We start from the raw sequence: 19,120 nt of genomic DNA on the forward strand, positions 1-19,120 counted from the left end.
AAAAATAAATGAATACAAAAGTAAGATAAATCAAGAGCCAATTGATGAAAAACAACAAAGAAAACTATTGAAAATTAAAAAATAAAAATAAAGGTAAGATATAACAAGAGTCAATGGATAGAAAAACAACACAGAAAAACAGGCACTTAGCATTGTTTTTGAAAGTGGTGGGGGGGGGCGGGGCCAGACTCATCCAAAAAATCTTGACAAGCAAAAAAAGGGGGGGCAGGTATACTTTTCACTTCAATTTCACTGTTTATTTCCTTATTTTGAATTCAATTTTTACATGGTCACAGAAAAGTGGGGGGGGGGGGGGGCAACTCCATGTTAATTCAATTTTTTTGTATGTAAATTTAAAAAAAATCTTTGCTGCGCAAAAAAGTAGGCGGGGGGACAGCACCCCCTTGCCCCCCCCTCCCTCCCCCACCCCGGATCCTACGTGCCTGAAAAACCATTACCTTTAATAAAAAAGGTAATAAATTCACAAACAGGTATAAAATGAGTACATATTTATAGATTCTGTCTGTCTTATTTCGCTTAACCCCCACCCCCTTCCTCCCCCCCCCCCCCGGCCTCACGGCCTTATTTGACCGACGCATGAGTACCGGTATTGCATTTTGAGTTTTCAGAACAATGAGATAATATGTATACTTTCCTTGCATTGTTTCTCAATTATGTATGCCTACATGTAAACACCTAAGTCATGCTTACCAACTTCATATTGCTCCCTCAGTACTCATCCCATATCTATTATAGCGCACCCTTATTACTCTTTACAAAATAGAGTTTTATTTTTGCATTCATAAAGTACATGGGATATAATACACATAGTACTTATAAGTCACAGCGAGGCCACGATGAGGGAGTAGTATTACAAATTAAACTCACAGCTTGTGTCAAAACAAAATATTAAATCAAATTAAGTTTTTTTTCCTGGATCTGCACCTGAAATAAACCCGGTTTGAATATTATATTTATGATATTTTAAAACAACATTTGACTTACCTTTTATCTATAATTACACAACTCTTCCAAACCGTGGCGTTAAATCTTTTGTCCCAAAATGGTCTTAATGCAAGGCCAGTGTGGGGCGGCCATGTAATTAACTTAATTAAGTGATTAATTGTGATCGCATCCATCAGGCCGGGCGGCATTGACTGGCCGTACACTCACTCTTATGTGTTTTCCTCTTTTGTCTGGCTAAAACTGTTAAAAATATGGGTTTAATTGTGCGTGCGTGTGTGTGTATACTGTACACACTTGGGTATATTTGTGTATATTTACATCTACAACGTATTATTCCCTCTATTTCTTACGGAAACCTTTAGTTAATTCATAGCTCTATAGAAACAGCCAGACTGAAATCTACACGCCCCGTTTATCGATTGGTCGAAATCTACAGCTGCTGAAACTGATAAGAAACTGACAGGACAGATATAGACACGCCCTGTTTATCGATTGGTCCAAACCTACAGTTTACTTTTCATAATCAATTTATCAATTAGCTAAAAGAAAGATGTTAATATAAACAATAAAATGCTTTCTTTGATGATTCACTCGGGTTATGAAGGTAGCGATCAATGCAGAAAAGATTTAAATAACTCACTAACACGGGTTATGTATTTTTTCTGCAATGTCGCTACCTTCATATCCCGAATGAATCACAAAAGAAAGCATTTTATTGTAAAAATGTTGTTTAGGCGTGATTGTCTGATGGTACAATAACTCTTCTAAGTTTTCTGGCAAAAATTGTTAATTAAATGATAGTGCGTTTGTACGTGCGTTTGTGCGTAAGTGTACATGCATGTACATTGTGTTTGTGTATGTGTAACTGTGTAATGTGTTGATTTGTCGTGGGCAGCATTGACTGGTCGACAGTACACCCACTGTTTTACGTTTTCTCTTTTAACAAATGTGCATGTGTCAGAGCATATATATATATATATATATATATATATATATATATATATATATATATATATATATATATATATATATATATATATATATATATATATATATATATATATATATATATATAAAAGGCTAAGTGGTCAACATATTACCCATCAGATGTACCTAAAAATTTAAGAAATTATTTAAATCCAACCATAAACAAATTATTATTATAAAAAAAAACCCGAATTATTTACCTTCTTTCTACATCTTTATACATGCAGAGCTCTTTCACCAAGATGATGTATATAGCCTAAAAATGGCCCCAACCATCAAGCCCTCTTAAATGTATTTAAATTTGCACGTGTGTGTACGTGTATGTGCGTGCATGCACGTTTGTACGCATGTATGTGGTAGTGCGTGAGTGCGAGCGTGACTGTGTTCCATTTAGTTGTTTAAATTTCTATCAAGAAATTTTTTACTAATGAAGATTGCAATGAAGGACTGAAGGCCACGTGACAGGATTCCCTTCTTTGATTGGCTCTTAGGTGTTTTGAATAGCAATATATTAATTAACGCCATTTTATCGCAGTAGTTTATGCAGTATGGAGTGGTTCATCTTAGGATGAATTTATTATTTTACGTATAATGTCGCGCAATTTTGCTTATATAAACACTACGAAATCAAGAAACTTGCAAACAACATTTAAAGAAAAAATCAATTTTTTAATCGGTATTTCATGACATTTCATACATGTATCAGCTTGATGCAGTTGTATAAATTAAAAATGTATATAAAGATTTCAACAAGTGCCTTATTTACAAAAAAAATTAGTACCTAATTAGTACCTAATGAGGTGAATATGTGTAGGACGGCAAATAGTCCAATCATATATAGATATATGACGTCATTGAAAACGCAAATGAGATTTTCATTAATTAGAAGATGTAAAACGTGCGATATTTAATTTGTTTGCACATGTCGATGCTGTTTAAGACTATACATCTTTCAATAATCATAATTCATCTCATATACATGTATTAGAAATTTTATACACATAGACTTACCTAGACTATAATTGTATGTACAAATCATATTTTGTTGTTGTTGTTGTTGTTTGATTATTTGAAATTGTTGGTGTCTTTCTTTTCTTCCTATTACATGCGTATCATTAAGTAGCATATGAAAGAATGAAAAAAAAATAGCAATGTATGATGAAGATTTAGATAATTTGATCTTTCGGATATCAATTAATAGATTACAAATTTCAATATTTATAAACCCAGATTAAAACTACATGAACACGTGTCTGCATTTAAATGTATTCAAAACAAATATTTGAATTGTCACTATTTAGCGTATTTTCATATAATTATCATCAGGGATAAATAAATGTTCATCATTGCTAATGGAGCTATGGCCATTTTGAATAGCTTTTTGTTGCTGTTAAAGTTACAGTTATGAATAAAAAGCTATTTGAAAGGAAAGGCGGTATGATAAGTTTTAGTTTATTATGAACGGAAAATAAGTCAAACAGTTCCCCCAGACAAAAGCTCGAGTGAAAAGTGATCTTTCAAAAAATTATGAAAATTGCGAATTTTAGAAGTTGTAAAGATCAATGTTTTTGCATTGTGTGTAACAAAAATATGATTCCCTATTCTATAACGATACCATAAAAGTTAAAAAGCATAAAAAAGGAACCCGGAGAAAGATAGACAATTAAAACAATAATAGCGATCTTAAAGCCAATTTAAGAAGTCATTTTTATCAGATTGACAGCTGTGTGAAAAATGTGGTTATCGCATTAAAAACACTGAACATTTATTCATCTTATGAACTCTTAATTTGTTTTTTGTCCGACTTGGACATGCAACGAACGATTCATTGTCACGTGAAATTAAACGTTTTGACATATTGGTAGTGGACTATCGTGCTCAGAGATGGAAAATATTAGTACCATTAAATTCTTCAGGTACACGTACTTTGCTTGCTTCAGACTTTCTCGTTAGGTCTTATGCAAGGAAATAGCCAACCACACTGACCAATTGTAGTTCCATATATATATATATATATATATATATATATATATATATATATATATATATATATATATATATATATATATATATATATATATAATCCCTGCATTTTGATCATATCAATTACTGGATATGTCAAATTAAACAAGCATCTATACTTATAAATTAAGTTTTGCTTGCATCAGCGTAACTGCTTACACCTTGGTATTTTAACACTTATTATACGATGTCCGAAAGCTATAGTTGAGTTTTATCTGATTAGTAATTATTGTACAAATGATTAAAAACCTACTTTCATTTTCGATAAACCAACTCGAAATAGCAAAAATGAGAGCAAGGTGGTGGACATGTTTTAGTAGTCTAAGTCAATGGGATTTAGCAATAAAATATATATCCTTGCAATGAAATAATATTGAATGATCACGTAAACAGTGAGTATATCTATTAGGAACTTACTAGGATTACACATAGAAATTAAGATTTGACAAATGCTGTATAAATGAAATGAGACAACTCGCTTCCTGAACGCGCGATTTTAGTTTTGATGAGCTAGCGAAGCTCGATCTTTGGCGAGAATGGATTAGAACTTTCCAGAACGGTGTGACCAAGAACGCGGGTTTACTAATTAACGTCATGGCGAAAAGTGTAGGACGGGTTCATCATGTATCGGGGGCAGATATTCATACCTTGAATGTGATATCTTTGGATGGTACAAAAAAGTCAACGAATAAATTGAACAATTTGACGCAATTTTAGTTTTAATAAAAATTATATATTTTCCACTACAGGGTGCCCAGGAAAGCGTTTTAACTAATTTACACCATGGCGGAAAGTGTATGGCGAGTTAACCATTGGGCAGATGGTTTGGATATAAAAAATGCAAATATGCATACTCTAGCGGCTTTTTTTAAGGTAATGGTCCATACCCCACTAGATAAATAAAATGCGTGCAGAATTTTTTCATATTTTTCAAACATGTATCTGAGGATATGTTCTCATCAAATTTTATCCTGCTGGGTGGTCCATCGGTATTATAAAAGCTAGGGTCGTTGCTAAAAATAGAACCGATTGCGGAAAATGGCGCTTTTTCATACATAAAGAATATAAGCCTAAGCCTGAAATTAGAATTTCACAAAATAATTTTTTGACTTATATCCTATGTAAAATAAAGGAATTATTATTTCAAAACAAAAATTTTTATGTTACACTTGCTTATTTATCGAAAATAGATAAATCTGCATACAAATGAGATAAAATGAAATAAATTTTCAAAGAGAATTTAAGCTCTTATAATTTTATTTACGTACAGAATTCTCTAAAATTTTGATATTATTTACACATTAACGCCCTTAATCAATTGGAAATAAAATTACCCAAGGGATCGGCCTTTTCAGGATCACAATGGGCGTATTTTGGGTAAAAATCATTAAAATATATATTTTGAAAAAAGATCCGTAAAAATTAAATTGTGCATAGGTTTATTATTTCATTACTCTAAAAAAAATGTTTAGATTATTGTTAAATAGAAAACATGATTTAAACAAACTGTTGATCAATCTGTATTATCTAGTCCGCAAAAGATTGTATCTTTGGATATCGGTAAGTATTATGGATCGAGATCGGTATTTAGAAATTGCAGTCCCACGCTTGGATAATGCTAACTACCTGATATATGTCTGTAAGACAAAACCTCTATTCAACTTTTTTTTACTGGTTTTAAAGACTGTTCTTAAAATGAAATAACTTTTCTTAAGCGCATGATTTTAATTCTAAAAACATTTTTTGTGGGGAAAATATATCTATGCTCGTTGCTAAGCGAATATAGAATATAGATGAAATAAGTCAAATTATTTCCCCTTGTGTATTTATCTCCCTTATGCACTGGAATATAGATCTCGGTCAGGATGTTTATGCATCTTCAGGGATTAACGTTCAAAGAATTGGATTAAGTTCAACCTTGTAATGAATTGATGTTTATGCAGGACAAAAGTAAGCGGTATGTATTTTCAAAACGAGTACTCAATCGACACAACCCAGTCAATTTCTCATTTCGCTGAGTAATAGGCTAATTGATTGCAGTTTTCAGGATTTTTAATAGATTTGTTTTGAATTAATTTCTAGGTCAGCTTGATTTTTTTGTTTTGAAACACATGTACACCTTTTAGCGTTAGGTCTCGATTAGATCGGGCACGGAAAAGACGTACATGTAATAACGCGTGAATTACGTCAGACGTTGTTTTGTGACGTATGGATCATTACCTTAAGTTTCATAAATTTTTATACCACAGTCGATTGGTAGTGAACCTTACTTCTCGGCCCTTTCCGGCAAGCTCGGAAAAACACCTCGAATGTATTACCTTGGCGTCCATGGCAACCCCCCTTTTCATAAAACTTGATATACCAATACAACACATTTTAGGATCTGTTGAGATGTGAGCAAAGTCAACTATATACCCTAAAATATACCACAGAAGCGACATACAAGGCTGTCTAGCCGATAGTTACTTTTAATGGCAAGCGACTCCATTTTGTATAAAATTCTAACATCCGGTGATGTTAAGCCCGAGAAGTTGCGATTGAGTCTATATAAATAAATGATGTATTGTATGAGGTAAAATGGGGGAAGGGATGACCACCTTCAACCCCCCTTTTCATAAAACTTGATATCAATACAACACATTTTAGGATCTGTTGAGATGTGAGCAAAGTCAACTATATACCCTAAAATATACCACAGAAGCGACATACAAGGCTGTCTAGCCGATAGTTACTTTTAATGGCAAGCGACTCCATTTTGTATAAAATTCTAACATCCGGTGATGTTAAGCCCGAGAAGTTGCGATTGAGTCTATTTATGCTTATCTTTTAAAAAGATTGGTGAGCTAGCGCTGTAGCCATCATAAAACACAGAAGCAGATTTCGAAAACATTAATTTAAATTTCTGAATCGATTAAGATATAGAATTGTGATTCTAGAGTGAGCTTCACATCGGCAATGGCATAGCTTATTGACTGTGCCTTAATCATTATATATCTACTGTAATTTCAATTTCGAGGTGAACATTTTCAAGAACAATTGGTAATGTATTGTAGCAATCGTATATTCTCGGGCCTTTCCGGCAAGCTCGGAAAACATATCTGAGGTTGCTTTTCGAGCTTGAAGGAATTTAAGATAAGACAAGCTTTTTATTATAACATTTAAAATAACTTTGCATTATAAGACCTAAGCTTCTGTTACTTTTTGACATTTACAATCAAACACAAAACTTAATATTAAACGAAATTCAAATGGTACAGTTTGTCTATAGAAGTACGATATTCCCAGACATGCGCGGATCCAGAAGATTTTTCCAGGGGGGGTCCGAAGGATAATTGTGTTTGCCAGGGGGGGTCCGAGGCATATTTTACTATGTAAATTTAATAAATTTTCATTTTCCAGGGGGGGTCGGGACCCCCCCGACCCCCCCCCCCCCCCCTCTAGATCCGCGCATGCCAGAATCCACTACTATGGAGTCGAGCATGGGTATTTCAGTGAAAAAGACTAGCGTAGTTGCTAGCGCTCGAGAGCGCTAGCAATAAATAAATGATGTATTGTATGAGGTAAAATGGGGGAAGGGATGACCACCTTCTACAATTTTTTTTTTAAAATCAGTATTTGATCTGAAATTCTAATTTGGGACAGTGATAGAAATCTTTTATCATGCACACACTTAGCATAACCGTCGTTTAAATGTTCATAAAATTTGATAGAAAATCGGATCGAAAGGGTTTAAGATAAACTTCTGACGCAGTATATCCGAAAATAAAAAAATAATAATATAATGGTAAAACATTTTAGCATTGTACCATTAATGTGTAAAGTGTTAATTTCCATTTATTGAAAAATTAAACCAAAGGCATTTTCTTTTTTACTGTATATAAAACATTCAATATTCTAGGATGAGAAAGATAACTCTTACTGATTGGAGAGATTTTGTTACAACTATACAAGAAAGTGCTAAAAAGGAGTGCTTAATTTTTTTTTATTATATATGAATTGACCATGAATATACAAATGTAACTTACATGCATCATTTTAAAATCCATTTCATATTTTTCTATTTTATGCTGCGATAGTCAAATCGCCATATCTAATTACTTTGTCTATTTTTTTTATCTAATGATTAGATATTTTATCAATTTTTGAAAAATCTAGCAGCGCTTCATTACTTTAACTCTGTTTCATTTAAATATATAGATATTATCTTTCATGAAAATCAATGTACCGAATCCAAAAAAATAAAAAATAAAGCAGATTTATTAGCAAAGGAACATTTAACCTTAATAAAACTAATAATCGCAATTTGTTGTTCTATTTCATTGCTTAATCAATAAGGTGTTTCTCTTGCAAATGCTTATGTATTATATATATATATGGTAAAATTTGGTTGACAAAAATACTTTTTACTTTTAAAGACATGTAAGATTTTTATTATTTATATTGTATTGTTATTTTGTTTTCAATTGCTGTATTGAGCTTGAGCAATACGTAGAAAGCGATGGATATACAACACCTCTAAGGGTTTTCTTTGAAGTCTACAGTGCTCGTCCAAAATGTCCCCGAGTGGACGCAGATTTTCAAAAATGCAGACCCAAAGAAACCACGAAAGTAAAACCGGGGTTTAGTTTGGGTATACTCTGGTGTTAGGTGGGGTCTGGGCGGTTCTGTATACAAGTACGTCTTAAAACCATCCATTGCATTTCCGTTAACTTCCAACTGCTCATTGTAAAAGTTAAAAATTAACAACGTCGATGTAATTTTGACTCAAAATTGAGTTGTCCAACAAAAACGGTAATCGTAAACTATTAAAGGGGTGCACGAAGTTCTACGATTTGCAAGTTCCATTTTAAGTTCATCGTAAGTCTACATGTGGTCTGGTGAATGTTTAACATATTGATAATAAATTAGTTCATGTTTGTCAATTGCTGTAATTAATGTTTCCAATAGACATAAAGAAAGCATGCATGTGTCTTAATGCGTTTAAATAAAATCGTTTTTGTTATGCGATTTAAGGTTTGAACTGTAATATAAGTAGTACAAAACTTTTCTTAAATAAACGACTACTGTTCCTACTCTTTGATCAGCTGTGCTAAGAGGTCAAATATAAATGTAAAATTTTTGATATGGTTCATGTTGCTTCAAAAAATTCTACACCCAACTTATAAAAAAAAAAAAAAAAAATATTATATCAACAATAACTGTCTGATATTTATTTACGCTAGCAGAAAAAAAATGAGTTTAGATTTGATCTGGTTCTTTATTGTTTTTTAAATTAACGGAAAAGAACAATAACAGCAATATCAACAAAGAGAATCCAGTTTTGTTCCAAGTAAATTGTTCTATACCAAAATTCTAATTTCACACAGTGTAAGATACCTATTTCGCTGAAAATTGTTCATTTGAATCTTCACAAATCGCCCAGTTGCTGGTTTGTTACATACAATATGTATAACTTCAGCATTTTCACCTGGGCCTGTGAAAGTCCCACATGTGACAGAAAACGAACCAGAGTCCTCACCCAAATAAACAGTCACTTGCTGCAGACGTTCACCTGGAAGGAAAAACCTCTAAACATTAAATTGTACCTGACATCAAAATACTGTAGCAATACCTCCGAGTCGATACTTCATACTTCATGCTAAGTGGTTTTTTTAATATAATTGAAAATAGCATTTCTATTTCAACGAATTCTATTTTACATCTTTTTTAAAAAATTTAGCTCAGTCTGTTTTTTGCACTGGTTTTTATCTATCAAATGAATGGTTCTTTCTAAAACACTGAGCAGTATCATCTCAAACTAAAAAAAGAAGATATATTAATTGTTTATATGACTGGTTGTCTACATCTTTATATAATTTCTTTACATTTGCAATTAATTTCAGGAATCACAAAAAAAATGTATTAACGTAAAAATAAATATTTTATCTTTAGACCGAAAGTGCTACCACTTTCACTTTCACTTACACATACATAACCAGTCATGTGATATCTGAATGCCATTCGATGCCGTAAATTAGAAAACCAAACGCCAAAATGTGTCAAAACAAGCGAGGCTTCACTATATAATAAAAATATATTACCCAAGGTGTCGATCCTGTTGAATAAAGTAACGTAGTTTACATCAAAAGTGTTTTCCAAGTCAATGACCATCCAAGGGGTAAAATCATTCTGTGTACATGCACACTTAGCGCCATTTAGAGTATTCAGAACTTGGTCATCAACGGCATAAGACGGGGAATGGTGGGGTGGATTCCACTCGGAACTCATTGACACCAACTTAAAGGAAGCAACGTTCGTCATTTGCCTTTCTGTAAAAAATGAAACTCCGTTTCAATGAGTTTCAGAATGAGAGGAACTGCTTTGAAAACTGCATATATGTGAATTTTACAAACATTGTAAAATCAAAAGCAACAAACTAAAATAATTGAAATTACAGCAACTGGTTTTTTTTAAATACTAACAATGATTGAATACTGTGGAATCATTAGATTTCGTGGTGGCTCAATTTTCGTGGAATTCGTGGGTACCTCTCATCCACGAATTAACATTCCCCACGAATTAATAAATTAGGGCTATAAAGGCATATTCCTCTTGTATACATGTATACGAAAATACACGAAATTACGTCCCCACAAACCTGTAAAATTTAAGCAATCCACGAAAAATGGCCCCCACGAATTTTAATAATTCCACAGTAATTAAGTTGAACTATACAAAATAAACTTCTTGATTAATTGCTTTTTCCAACCCGATAAGTTTGCTCAAAAACGTTTAAATTATACAACGAAATCTAAGATCACAAATCAAGGTAATTCATTATGAATACACAGTTGAACGTTTCAAAAAAATAATAAAATGAACAAAAGAATAAAAGATACATGCTAACTATATTCACACGATGGTATAATGATCATTCAGGTAAGCAGAATTAACAATTAATAATTATCATTATTCACTTATCCTTTAATTAAAGATTTTAACAACGCTCTGAATCAATGATGTAAAATCAGCTCTGACGTCATCAACTGTCACAAACGTACCTTACCCAGCCTTAGTTTTAAACTTCAATAATTTTTTGCACTTAAGTTGAGGACTGAGTTGATCGAGTAATTTAAAACTTTATGAACGGTGGGGCCAGAGTGGATATGATATTGCTTCTTACACTAAGAAAAAAATTTAGTCGCAGTTTTCTGGGCTGTACAAAGTCTTTACAAAAAGCCAATGATATATGCATTAAGGGGAACAAGGGTTTGCTGTGTAAAATTATTTTTCAATGAATTTTCTTTGCTTTTTTAAACATATTTATAATAAGATGTCCACTGTCACCTATATTATTTTCATGACTACCTTCTTACCTTGCAAATAAAAAATGTTGATAGGAACTATCCCCCTTTTCTGGCTTTATGAATTTTTTTTTAACAATTTCAATTTTCTGTAATAATTATTTCTTTTGATGGAATTTATTTGCAAATCATATTCATTAATTTTGAGAACGAAAACAAATTTCAAAATGTTTACAGCATTGGCTCTTTTACATTGTAATATCATAATTTTTATCAAAATATTGCTGAAATCAGCACTTCACATTTTGAAGTTTTTGATTCTAAATTTACAAAATGTGATGGCACATAAAAAACTGTCAATAAAATTAAAACAAAATTCATATATCAACCTTAGAATATGCTTTATAACTTATAAAATTGTCATGACAACTTTCTGGGCATTTAAGAGAGATGTTTAGTATTACGAGTTAAGCAATTAAGCTTATCTGGTCGTGCGTAACGAACAACCAACATATACGCCTAGATATACCGAAACCTTTTACTTGAATGGGCGAATGATCTCTATACACAATAAATTGTCGAAACCCACGCAGGGTTCACTTTCATGAATAATGAATTAAGTTTGAGGAAATGGGGAATATACATGAATAAACATTGATTCAGCAGCAACATAATTAAATAGTTTATCGATTTTGTATCTTAATGCATGAGGTATTTTTGCAATATTTAACAGGATGGAATACTAATGACTTTCTGATTAACTGTACGATGATGTTTAAAATGAATTCGCCTTACAGTTGCTTTAAAAAACCCCAACAAAACAACTCCTCTATTGAACAATTTCAAATACGCTTGACTTTGAACAAGTAAAGCATGCAGCTATGAGGTTATAGGTAAACATATGAAACCTATTAGCTAGCTTTTTAGAAATGAATGAACTACAATTTTCATTTAAATCACAAGTTCATATCATTGTCTGTTGCAATTGATAACATTTTTTTTAGAGTAGAAAAAAGATAGTAAAAATGATTTTTGACAGTAATGGTATTTCACAAAAATTGATTTGTATTATTGCGTTTTCAAACGTTTAAGGTATCTCACTCCTCATGTTTTGATTTCATTGCGCAGATGATCATTATAGTTAAAATGAATATGATTTTATTTATTTAATCATCACAGATAGATTATTATTTCATAATTACACAACATTCATAAAGAAAATCCATTTGAATTCAAGAAACAAGCAAGTTTTTTGGGGAACTATTTTTTCGTGCGGAAGGCTTTTTAGACGAAAATTACAGAAACAAGCAATTTTATGAATTTTCAATATACTTTTCTTTTTATTATACTTTATTCATTATTCACATTTTTAACATTTGATAGGTTTGTAACATATTATATAGGTTCTGTGTGACATGTACAAAAACAAATCTTGAGAATGTGATAGCCGTAAAGCATAAAATCATGCATATTTATAGAACATGTCTGAATTTTTTTAAGCCAAATTTTGCGAGAATTTTACCTTTGAAGCCCTATATCTAAAATTTGACATCACTGACCCCCATGTTATATTATGTCAAAATGATACTGAATACATATTTAGGCAAACTGGATTAATCTTATAAAATTCTTGATATTCAAAAAGTTTTTATTTCAAATCAAATTGTAACTATTATTGAAATTGTCTATTTTAACTGAAAAAAGGTCACAAAAAAAATTATGCAGCTTTGTACAATTTTTTTTCGTAATCCCTCTATTCAGTGTGACCATTGTGCGTAATTAAAAACAATATTTGAAGAAATAGGTTTGCTTAATCAAAAATTCTGACAACAAATCCTAATCAGGATGAAATTGCATTTTAGGTGCAAAAAGGTAAAATTAAATGGGCCATAACTCAGAGGGATGGATACTAATCCCCCATTATCTTTGTATTTTTTAAGTTTGTTTTGTCTACAGATTTCAATGATATACTTCTCAAGAAAATCTTGATACAACAACATTGAGGAGTGGGATACCTTAAATCTTAACAGCCAGGCCCCCTTGATTTACGCACTGGTAAAAAAAACCCCAAATGATTGCTGGAACTAATGACGGACTTTCAAATATTTGTTATGTATGCTTAGTGATTAGCATCAGGGTCAAAATTCATGAATTTCTCATTTTATAAACCGATTAATGAACACGGATCGTTTATAGACATAACTTAGATATCGAGTGGATTCGGGAAAAGAGGGGATTATTAACCATGCTACATTTGTAAGATGCAAGTTATTTTATTTGGCAACTTAGCAAATTTATCACAGCATTAGTCGAAAAAAGATGAAACTGAGAAATAAGAAAAACAATCGATATAAAAAGAAGCAGATAAAAATTAATAAATTTCTTAACCAAATCGATTTCTAATCTCTCTCTCTCTCTCTCTCTCTCTCTCTCTCTCTCTCTCTCTCTCTCTTCTAGTGCTAAGATTTGAAGCCCTGAGTCGGAAAGGTAAAAGCAAAATCAAATCCCCTCACAGCATCACAACTGCCACTTCCAACACAGATTTGACTGTAAAATTTAAAAGTAAAAAGATGCTCTATAAAATTAACGATATTTCAAGAAAACAGCTACAGGTATTATGTACAACCTTCCAAAATTTCGATCCTTTTATTTCTAGCTTAAGATTACAGCGCTTAATATATCATTGATTATGTTCAAAGTTAATAATGTACACTGCTGTAAGCGTTATTTTGTAAAACACGACATTTTACAACGTATAATTAAAATATGATATTTTAATAAAAAAATAAATAAATAAATAAATAAACATGTGAGTAAGGAACTCAGATGCTATCTACAACATGTGCCTATGTAATCAAGCGTGCAGTCATATTTTTAATACTTGGATTCTGGTTTTTTTTTTCAGTAGCTTAAGCACAGTCAACGAGATATATCGAATTAACAGCACGATCATTTAAACGAGGGCTTTCCATCAACAAAAAGAAATAATTATGTAACCTTTCTGGTAAGGAGGTATACCGTATATCCGGTAATTTTCGCGATGATCTTATTTTGGCTTTTTTGCGATCCCTGTCAAATTGCATAATATTGAATACGTAGAAATCATGTCTTATACTATTTTCCATAAGAAACTTTTAAAATCGCAAAAATTGGCTGAAGCAAATTCAAAATGCTTCATGTTTTCCCCATTTTCGTAAATTTTGTGACACTCAAAAAACGGATATTCGGCGTTTCCCTATTCTTATGATGCAATGACCGGTAGTTTACAAAATAAACATGATTACATAAAAGTTCATGCATTTTTTGAAAATCAGATTCACAGTGTAAAATTCCGAATTTTCATCTTCTAGCTAGGGAAATTGTCATAAAGAACATATCAGTATTTTGTGATCGTAACATTCAACAACAATAAAAATAAATAAATGATAAAATAAATCAAATTAATATGTATATAATGTTAGTGCTATATACATTATAATAAAACAAATATCCAAGAAAATATACTGAAGATTTTGAGAAAGAGTTTATTTTTCAAATAAATGATACAGTTGCCAACAGTGGGGTACAATGCTGGTCAGTGCCCTACAGTGGGGTACAGTTATGGTCAGTGCCCTGTACAGTGGCATATATAGGAGAACATTGCTGGTCAATGCCCTGTACAGTAGCGTTCATGATCAGTGGGGTACAGTGTTGGTTAATGCCCTGTACCGTGGCGTTCAGTGGGGTACAGTGTTGGTTAATGCCCTGTACAGTGGCGTTCAGTGGGGGTAAAGTGAAAGTCAGTAGGACTGTATAGTGGCATACGGTGGGGTACAGTGGAGGAAAGTGTAAGGTACAGTGAGATACAGTCAATGTACAGTAGATGTCAATGTCAGTCAATTTTTTGGAAATATTAGTGAGTATTGAATTCTGTAATGCTACTTCGCTTAGCCTAACTAAGGAATGTTCTAGAAAAGAGTACTCAAAAAAGACAATTACACAGACCACTACACAATTAATTAACCTCAGTTGATTGAAATCGAGAATAAACAATAAACATATTCAATAGATTTTCTTAAGTACCTAATTTGCAGTAGGAGCATACGATGAATTAAACAAGAATCAAAATGAGATCAAATACAAAGATTAATTTACGTGTATTTGTAGTCTGTTTGAAATTGTTTTAATCGATTTGAAACAAACAAATCAAAAAGAAATAATTATAATCCACTTCTTTAGCAGCACGTAGATTGAATTAATTTTATTTGATTTCAAATGTATCTTGTTACCAAAGCTTTCTGATTAGATTTGGTGAAATGTTCAATTTCATGGTGTTTTTGAAAGCATAATTAAAAAAAGATAATATCTTTAAAAAATATTTCACAGCCACCTGCACGTAGTTCCAATCTTTCTCACTTGCATCTATTTCCACAATCTTTCATAAATGCAATACTATTGGTTCAATGAGCCTCTTTTTATATTTTTTATATTGGTCTTTAGAACCATTGGGACATTCAAATTAGCTTAAACGAAGTGCCTGGTCTCTTTCAAAGGTGACCTTATTAGTAAAAAATGAAAATAGGGCAAGATATTTTCAAAAACTTTTGTCAGGAACCAGAAAGCTTATTATACCTAAACTTATCATTAGCTTTCTGATGCATGGTAGATTTAAGTTCGTTTAAATCAAGACCTCAGTGGTTCAGAAATTATATCTGAAGAACCGAAATGCCATAATTGTGGGAATATTTAACAAGAAAACTATTATACCAAATTTCATATTGAGTATATCGCTTTTCACACTTTGGGTTCGTCGGAAAGAGTCACGGGGGAGGGGGGTGGGGGAGTTATAAGATTATATTGAAGATGATAATTTAACACATGAAACACTACTACAGCTGTAGCTACTCACTTCCTAAGAGTTTCCTATATATCTATCATTCCCCAGCTAAGGCACTCCACTACCCCCGAGGGTCGTGATTTGAACAAACTTGTATATACTTTTGAAAATTTTATGTTAAAGTTGGATGTTTCAGGCTATTTGGTCCTTCAAAAAAAGAGACTCCATCTTATATTCCTTCTTTTCTTATAATCTTCCCTTTACACGGGACCTAGCTTTTGAAATCCCTCTTCTTAAAAATATTTTGTGCCAAGTTTTGTGGCATGTCAAACGTTGCAATATTTGATATTTTGAATTTGTATTGTATATTTTTTAAAATTTGTATTTACATTTTTTAAAATTCAAGTTATATAATTTCAATTTGTAATCTATGATTTTTCATTACTATTGATATTGTTTTTATTTTAACTGTACGAGTATAAATTTCATGTTATTTTATACTTGTACATTTGTATTGGATATTTTCATATGTATTGGACAAATTTCATTTGTAATGTAAAATTTTTCATTTGTATTGTAAATTTTTTTCTCATTTGTATTGTATACGTATGAAAAAATGACAATAACAAATTATCAACTACTAGTATCTGAAAAATTAGATAAAAAATTATTTGCATTGTATGTTTTTTTTAAATTTGTATTGTTCTCATATATTGTATATAGATGTATTGGTTCATTATGAAGCATTCTATTGGTTTTGTATCATTCTCACTTGTATTGAAGCGGGGTAATTTGCAAGATGTTTTTGGTAATTTGCAATTTGTCGTCTTTCTGTGTTATTTTTATCAAGAAATTTATTATGATCACGGACCTAATAGTTTAAATGGTGTAAACCATTCAGAAACCTGATCACTACCCAATTCGATAAAGGATAATACAATCATGTATTTAGCCCATTAAACCCTTTGCATCAAAGCAAAAAAAAAAATCGTAAGTATATAACACAAATGAAAAATAACAATGCAATGGAAATTATACAATACAAATAGAATTTGTATAATACAAATGAAAATTAAAGAATACAAAAGGAAGATATAGGATACAAGTGAAAACCATACAATCCAAATAAAAAAGGATAGAATTTAAATAAAAGTTATGAAATACATATAAAAATTTATACAACACAAATGGAAAAGATCGAATATTGCAACATCCGACATTGTATAAAGCTTAGTATGAACTGAGCCATTGGTTCTAGTAAAGATGAAAATTGAAAAAGTTTACAATGGAAATGGCTACAACACCAACGACAAAAACAAAAGGACACATTTTGAAGGAAAGAGCTCCGTTGTGCCTTAAGGGTAGGCAGGACGTTCATTTCGTGGACCAGGAGACAGTAATTATATTGTATATAGTAATAAGTTATAAACATAAATGGAGGTCAAGTTGTTTTTATCGTTTATACAATTCATAGATGTGGTAAAGAAGACATCTCAATTTTGATTTGTATCCCTCCCACTTTCTCAGTTTTTATTTGGTAAGCTGACATTTTTGTAAGATTGACCAGATGTACATGTAATATGTAAAATTTCCTAATTAAACGTACGTAGGATGGGAGAATTTTAACGTTCTTAATTTTAAAAATGCATTCTATATGTACAAAAGGATGGGTGGTTAAAATAATCATAGATATACTCTGATTATTACTTAATTAATGTTCATAAATGAAAGCAAAGAACTTATTACTTTTTTATGTTTCAAATCAGAAGTTGTAAACAAAACAAAACAAAACAGTTTTAATTCCAAATATAGAGTTAGGGCTATTCGTATTCTAGTATTTCTGTTGAAAGCCAAGAAAGTGCCTGTGAAATTTGTATATATTACAGAGCATATGGTAAGGTTGATAAATGTGTATCAAATTCACATTAATTCATTCAAATTAAATAGTTATCTCAGAAAAATGAAATTGTAAAAAAAAATCATAATGCCAGAAAAGGGTGGTAATCTATATAAAAATATCTCCCTTGCAAGATAAGAAAGTGGCCGCAAAAATTATATATCTTGTAGAACATCACTCTAATTCTGATGTGTAAGAAAAATCAAAATAATTCATTGAGAAATAATTTTACACTGCAATGTTATGTTTTCCCCTTCAGCTTGGAGTATTTTCACTAATCATTTATATACATGTATTATATTACAAACGTGAGTGTCCTCATTTTGTAGGTTAGTGATCCTTACCGTAATATTTCCATGGGTCTGTGCTGCTATCAGCAAAAGACACGTATGTTTTCCCTCCCAGCTGACAACAGAAATCTAAGTGGTTGTAAAAGAATGAAACACATTTATTTTTGCAAACACATTTCATTGCACATTCTGTCAAACTCAGTACATAATCTGGAATGACGGCAATCTCTCTTCTGAAATACAGATTTGTTTTTCTCTTAAAATATACAGACACTGAAGAATCCGAGAACGACGTTGATAAACAGAGAAAACAAAATAGGAAACTCTTATCCGAACAAAACAACATAATTAAGAATTGAATGCGGTTTGATCGAATTCTATTCTTGAACTTGGAAATGGTGAATGTGTTGCTGCTTATAAGGTCGCCATATTTTAATCAATCATGAGGACGCTCCAATCATTATCCTAGTCATTTTATCTGTATACTTTTAGTATTCATAGTAGGATCACTTAAGGTATTCGACCCATATTAGAACCTAATTTTTCTAACCCGGAATATCCACCATGTATTAAATACGCTAATTTTAATTCAAAGCTTTTTAGAGTATAAAAAGATTTACCGAGAGAAATTTCAAAAATGTATTATAAACTAGGCAGTAAATATTAATGAAGATTGCATTAAGATATATGGCGACAAGCACATTTTTAAAATAAAAAAGTAAATACTGTGGTTTCATTAATTTTCGTGGGTATCAAATTTCGTGCATTTTCTGAAAACCACAGTTTCAAGGATACGTAATTTCGTGGCCAATGATCCTATCAATACAAATTGTTAGTTGAAATTGAACTTCAATGAACA

General features: G+C 31.6%; 1 protein-coding gene across 1 annotated transcript; it reads right to left on the reverse strand.

The window, feature by feature from the left end:
• Positions 1-9,314: 9,314 nt before the first annotated feature.
• Positions 9,315-18,607, reverse strand: LOC128162144 (fucolectin-5-like). Its single transcript, XM_052825336.1, has 3 exons — positions 18,316-18,607; positions 10,056-10,283; positions 9,315-9,526 (listed from the first exon to the last, which is right to left on the reverse strand). The coding sequence occupies exons 1-3, from the start codon at positions 18,605-18,607 to the stop codon at positions 9,315-9,317; spliced, it is 732 nt and encodes a 243-aa protein (XP_052681296.1).
• Between the last annotated feature and the right edge of the window lie 513 nt (positions 18,608-19,120).

The sequence above is a fragment of the Crassostrea angulata genome, chromosome 9, assembly GCF_025612915.1.
Source record: "Crassostrea angulata isolate pt1a10 chromosome 9, ASM2561291v2, whole genome shotgun sequence".
NCBI classification, from domain to species: Eukaryota; Metazoa; Mollusca; class Bivalvia; order Ostreida; family Ostreidae; genus Magallana; species Magallana angulata.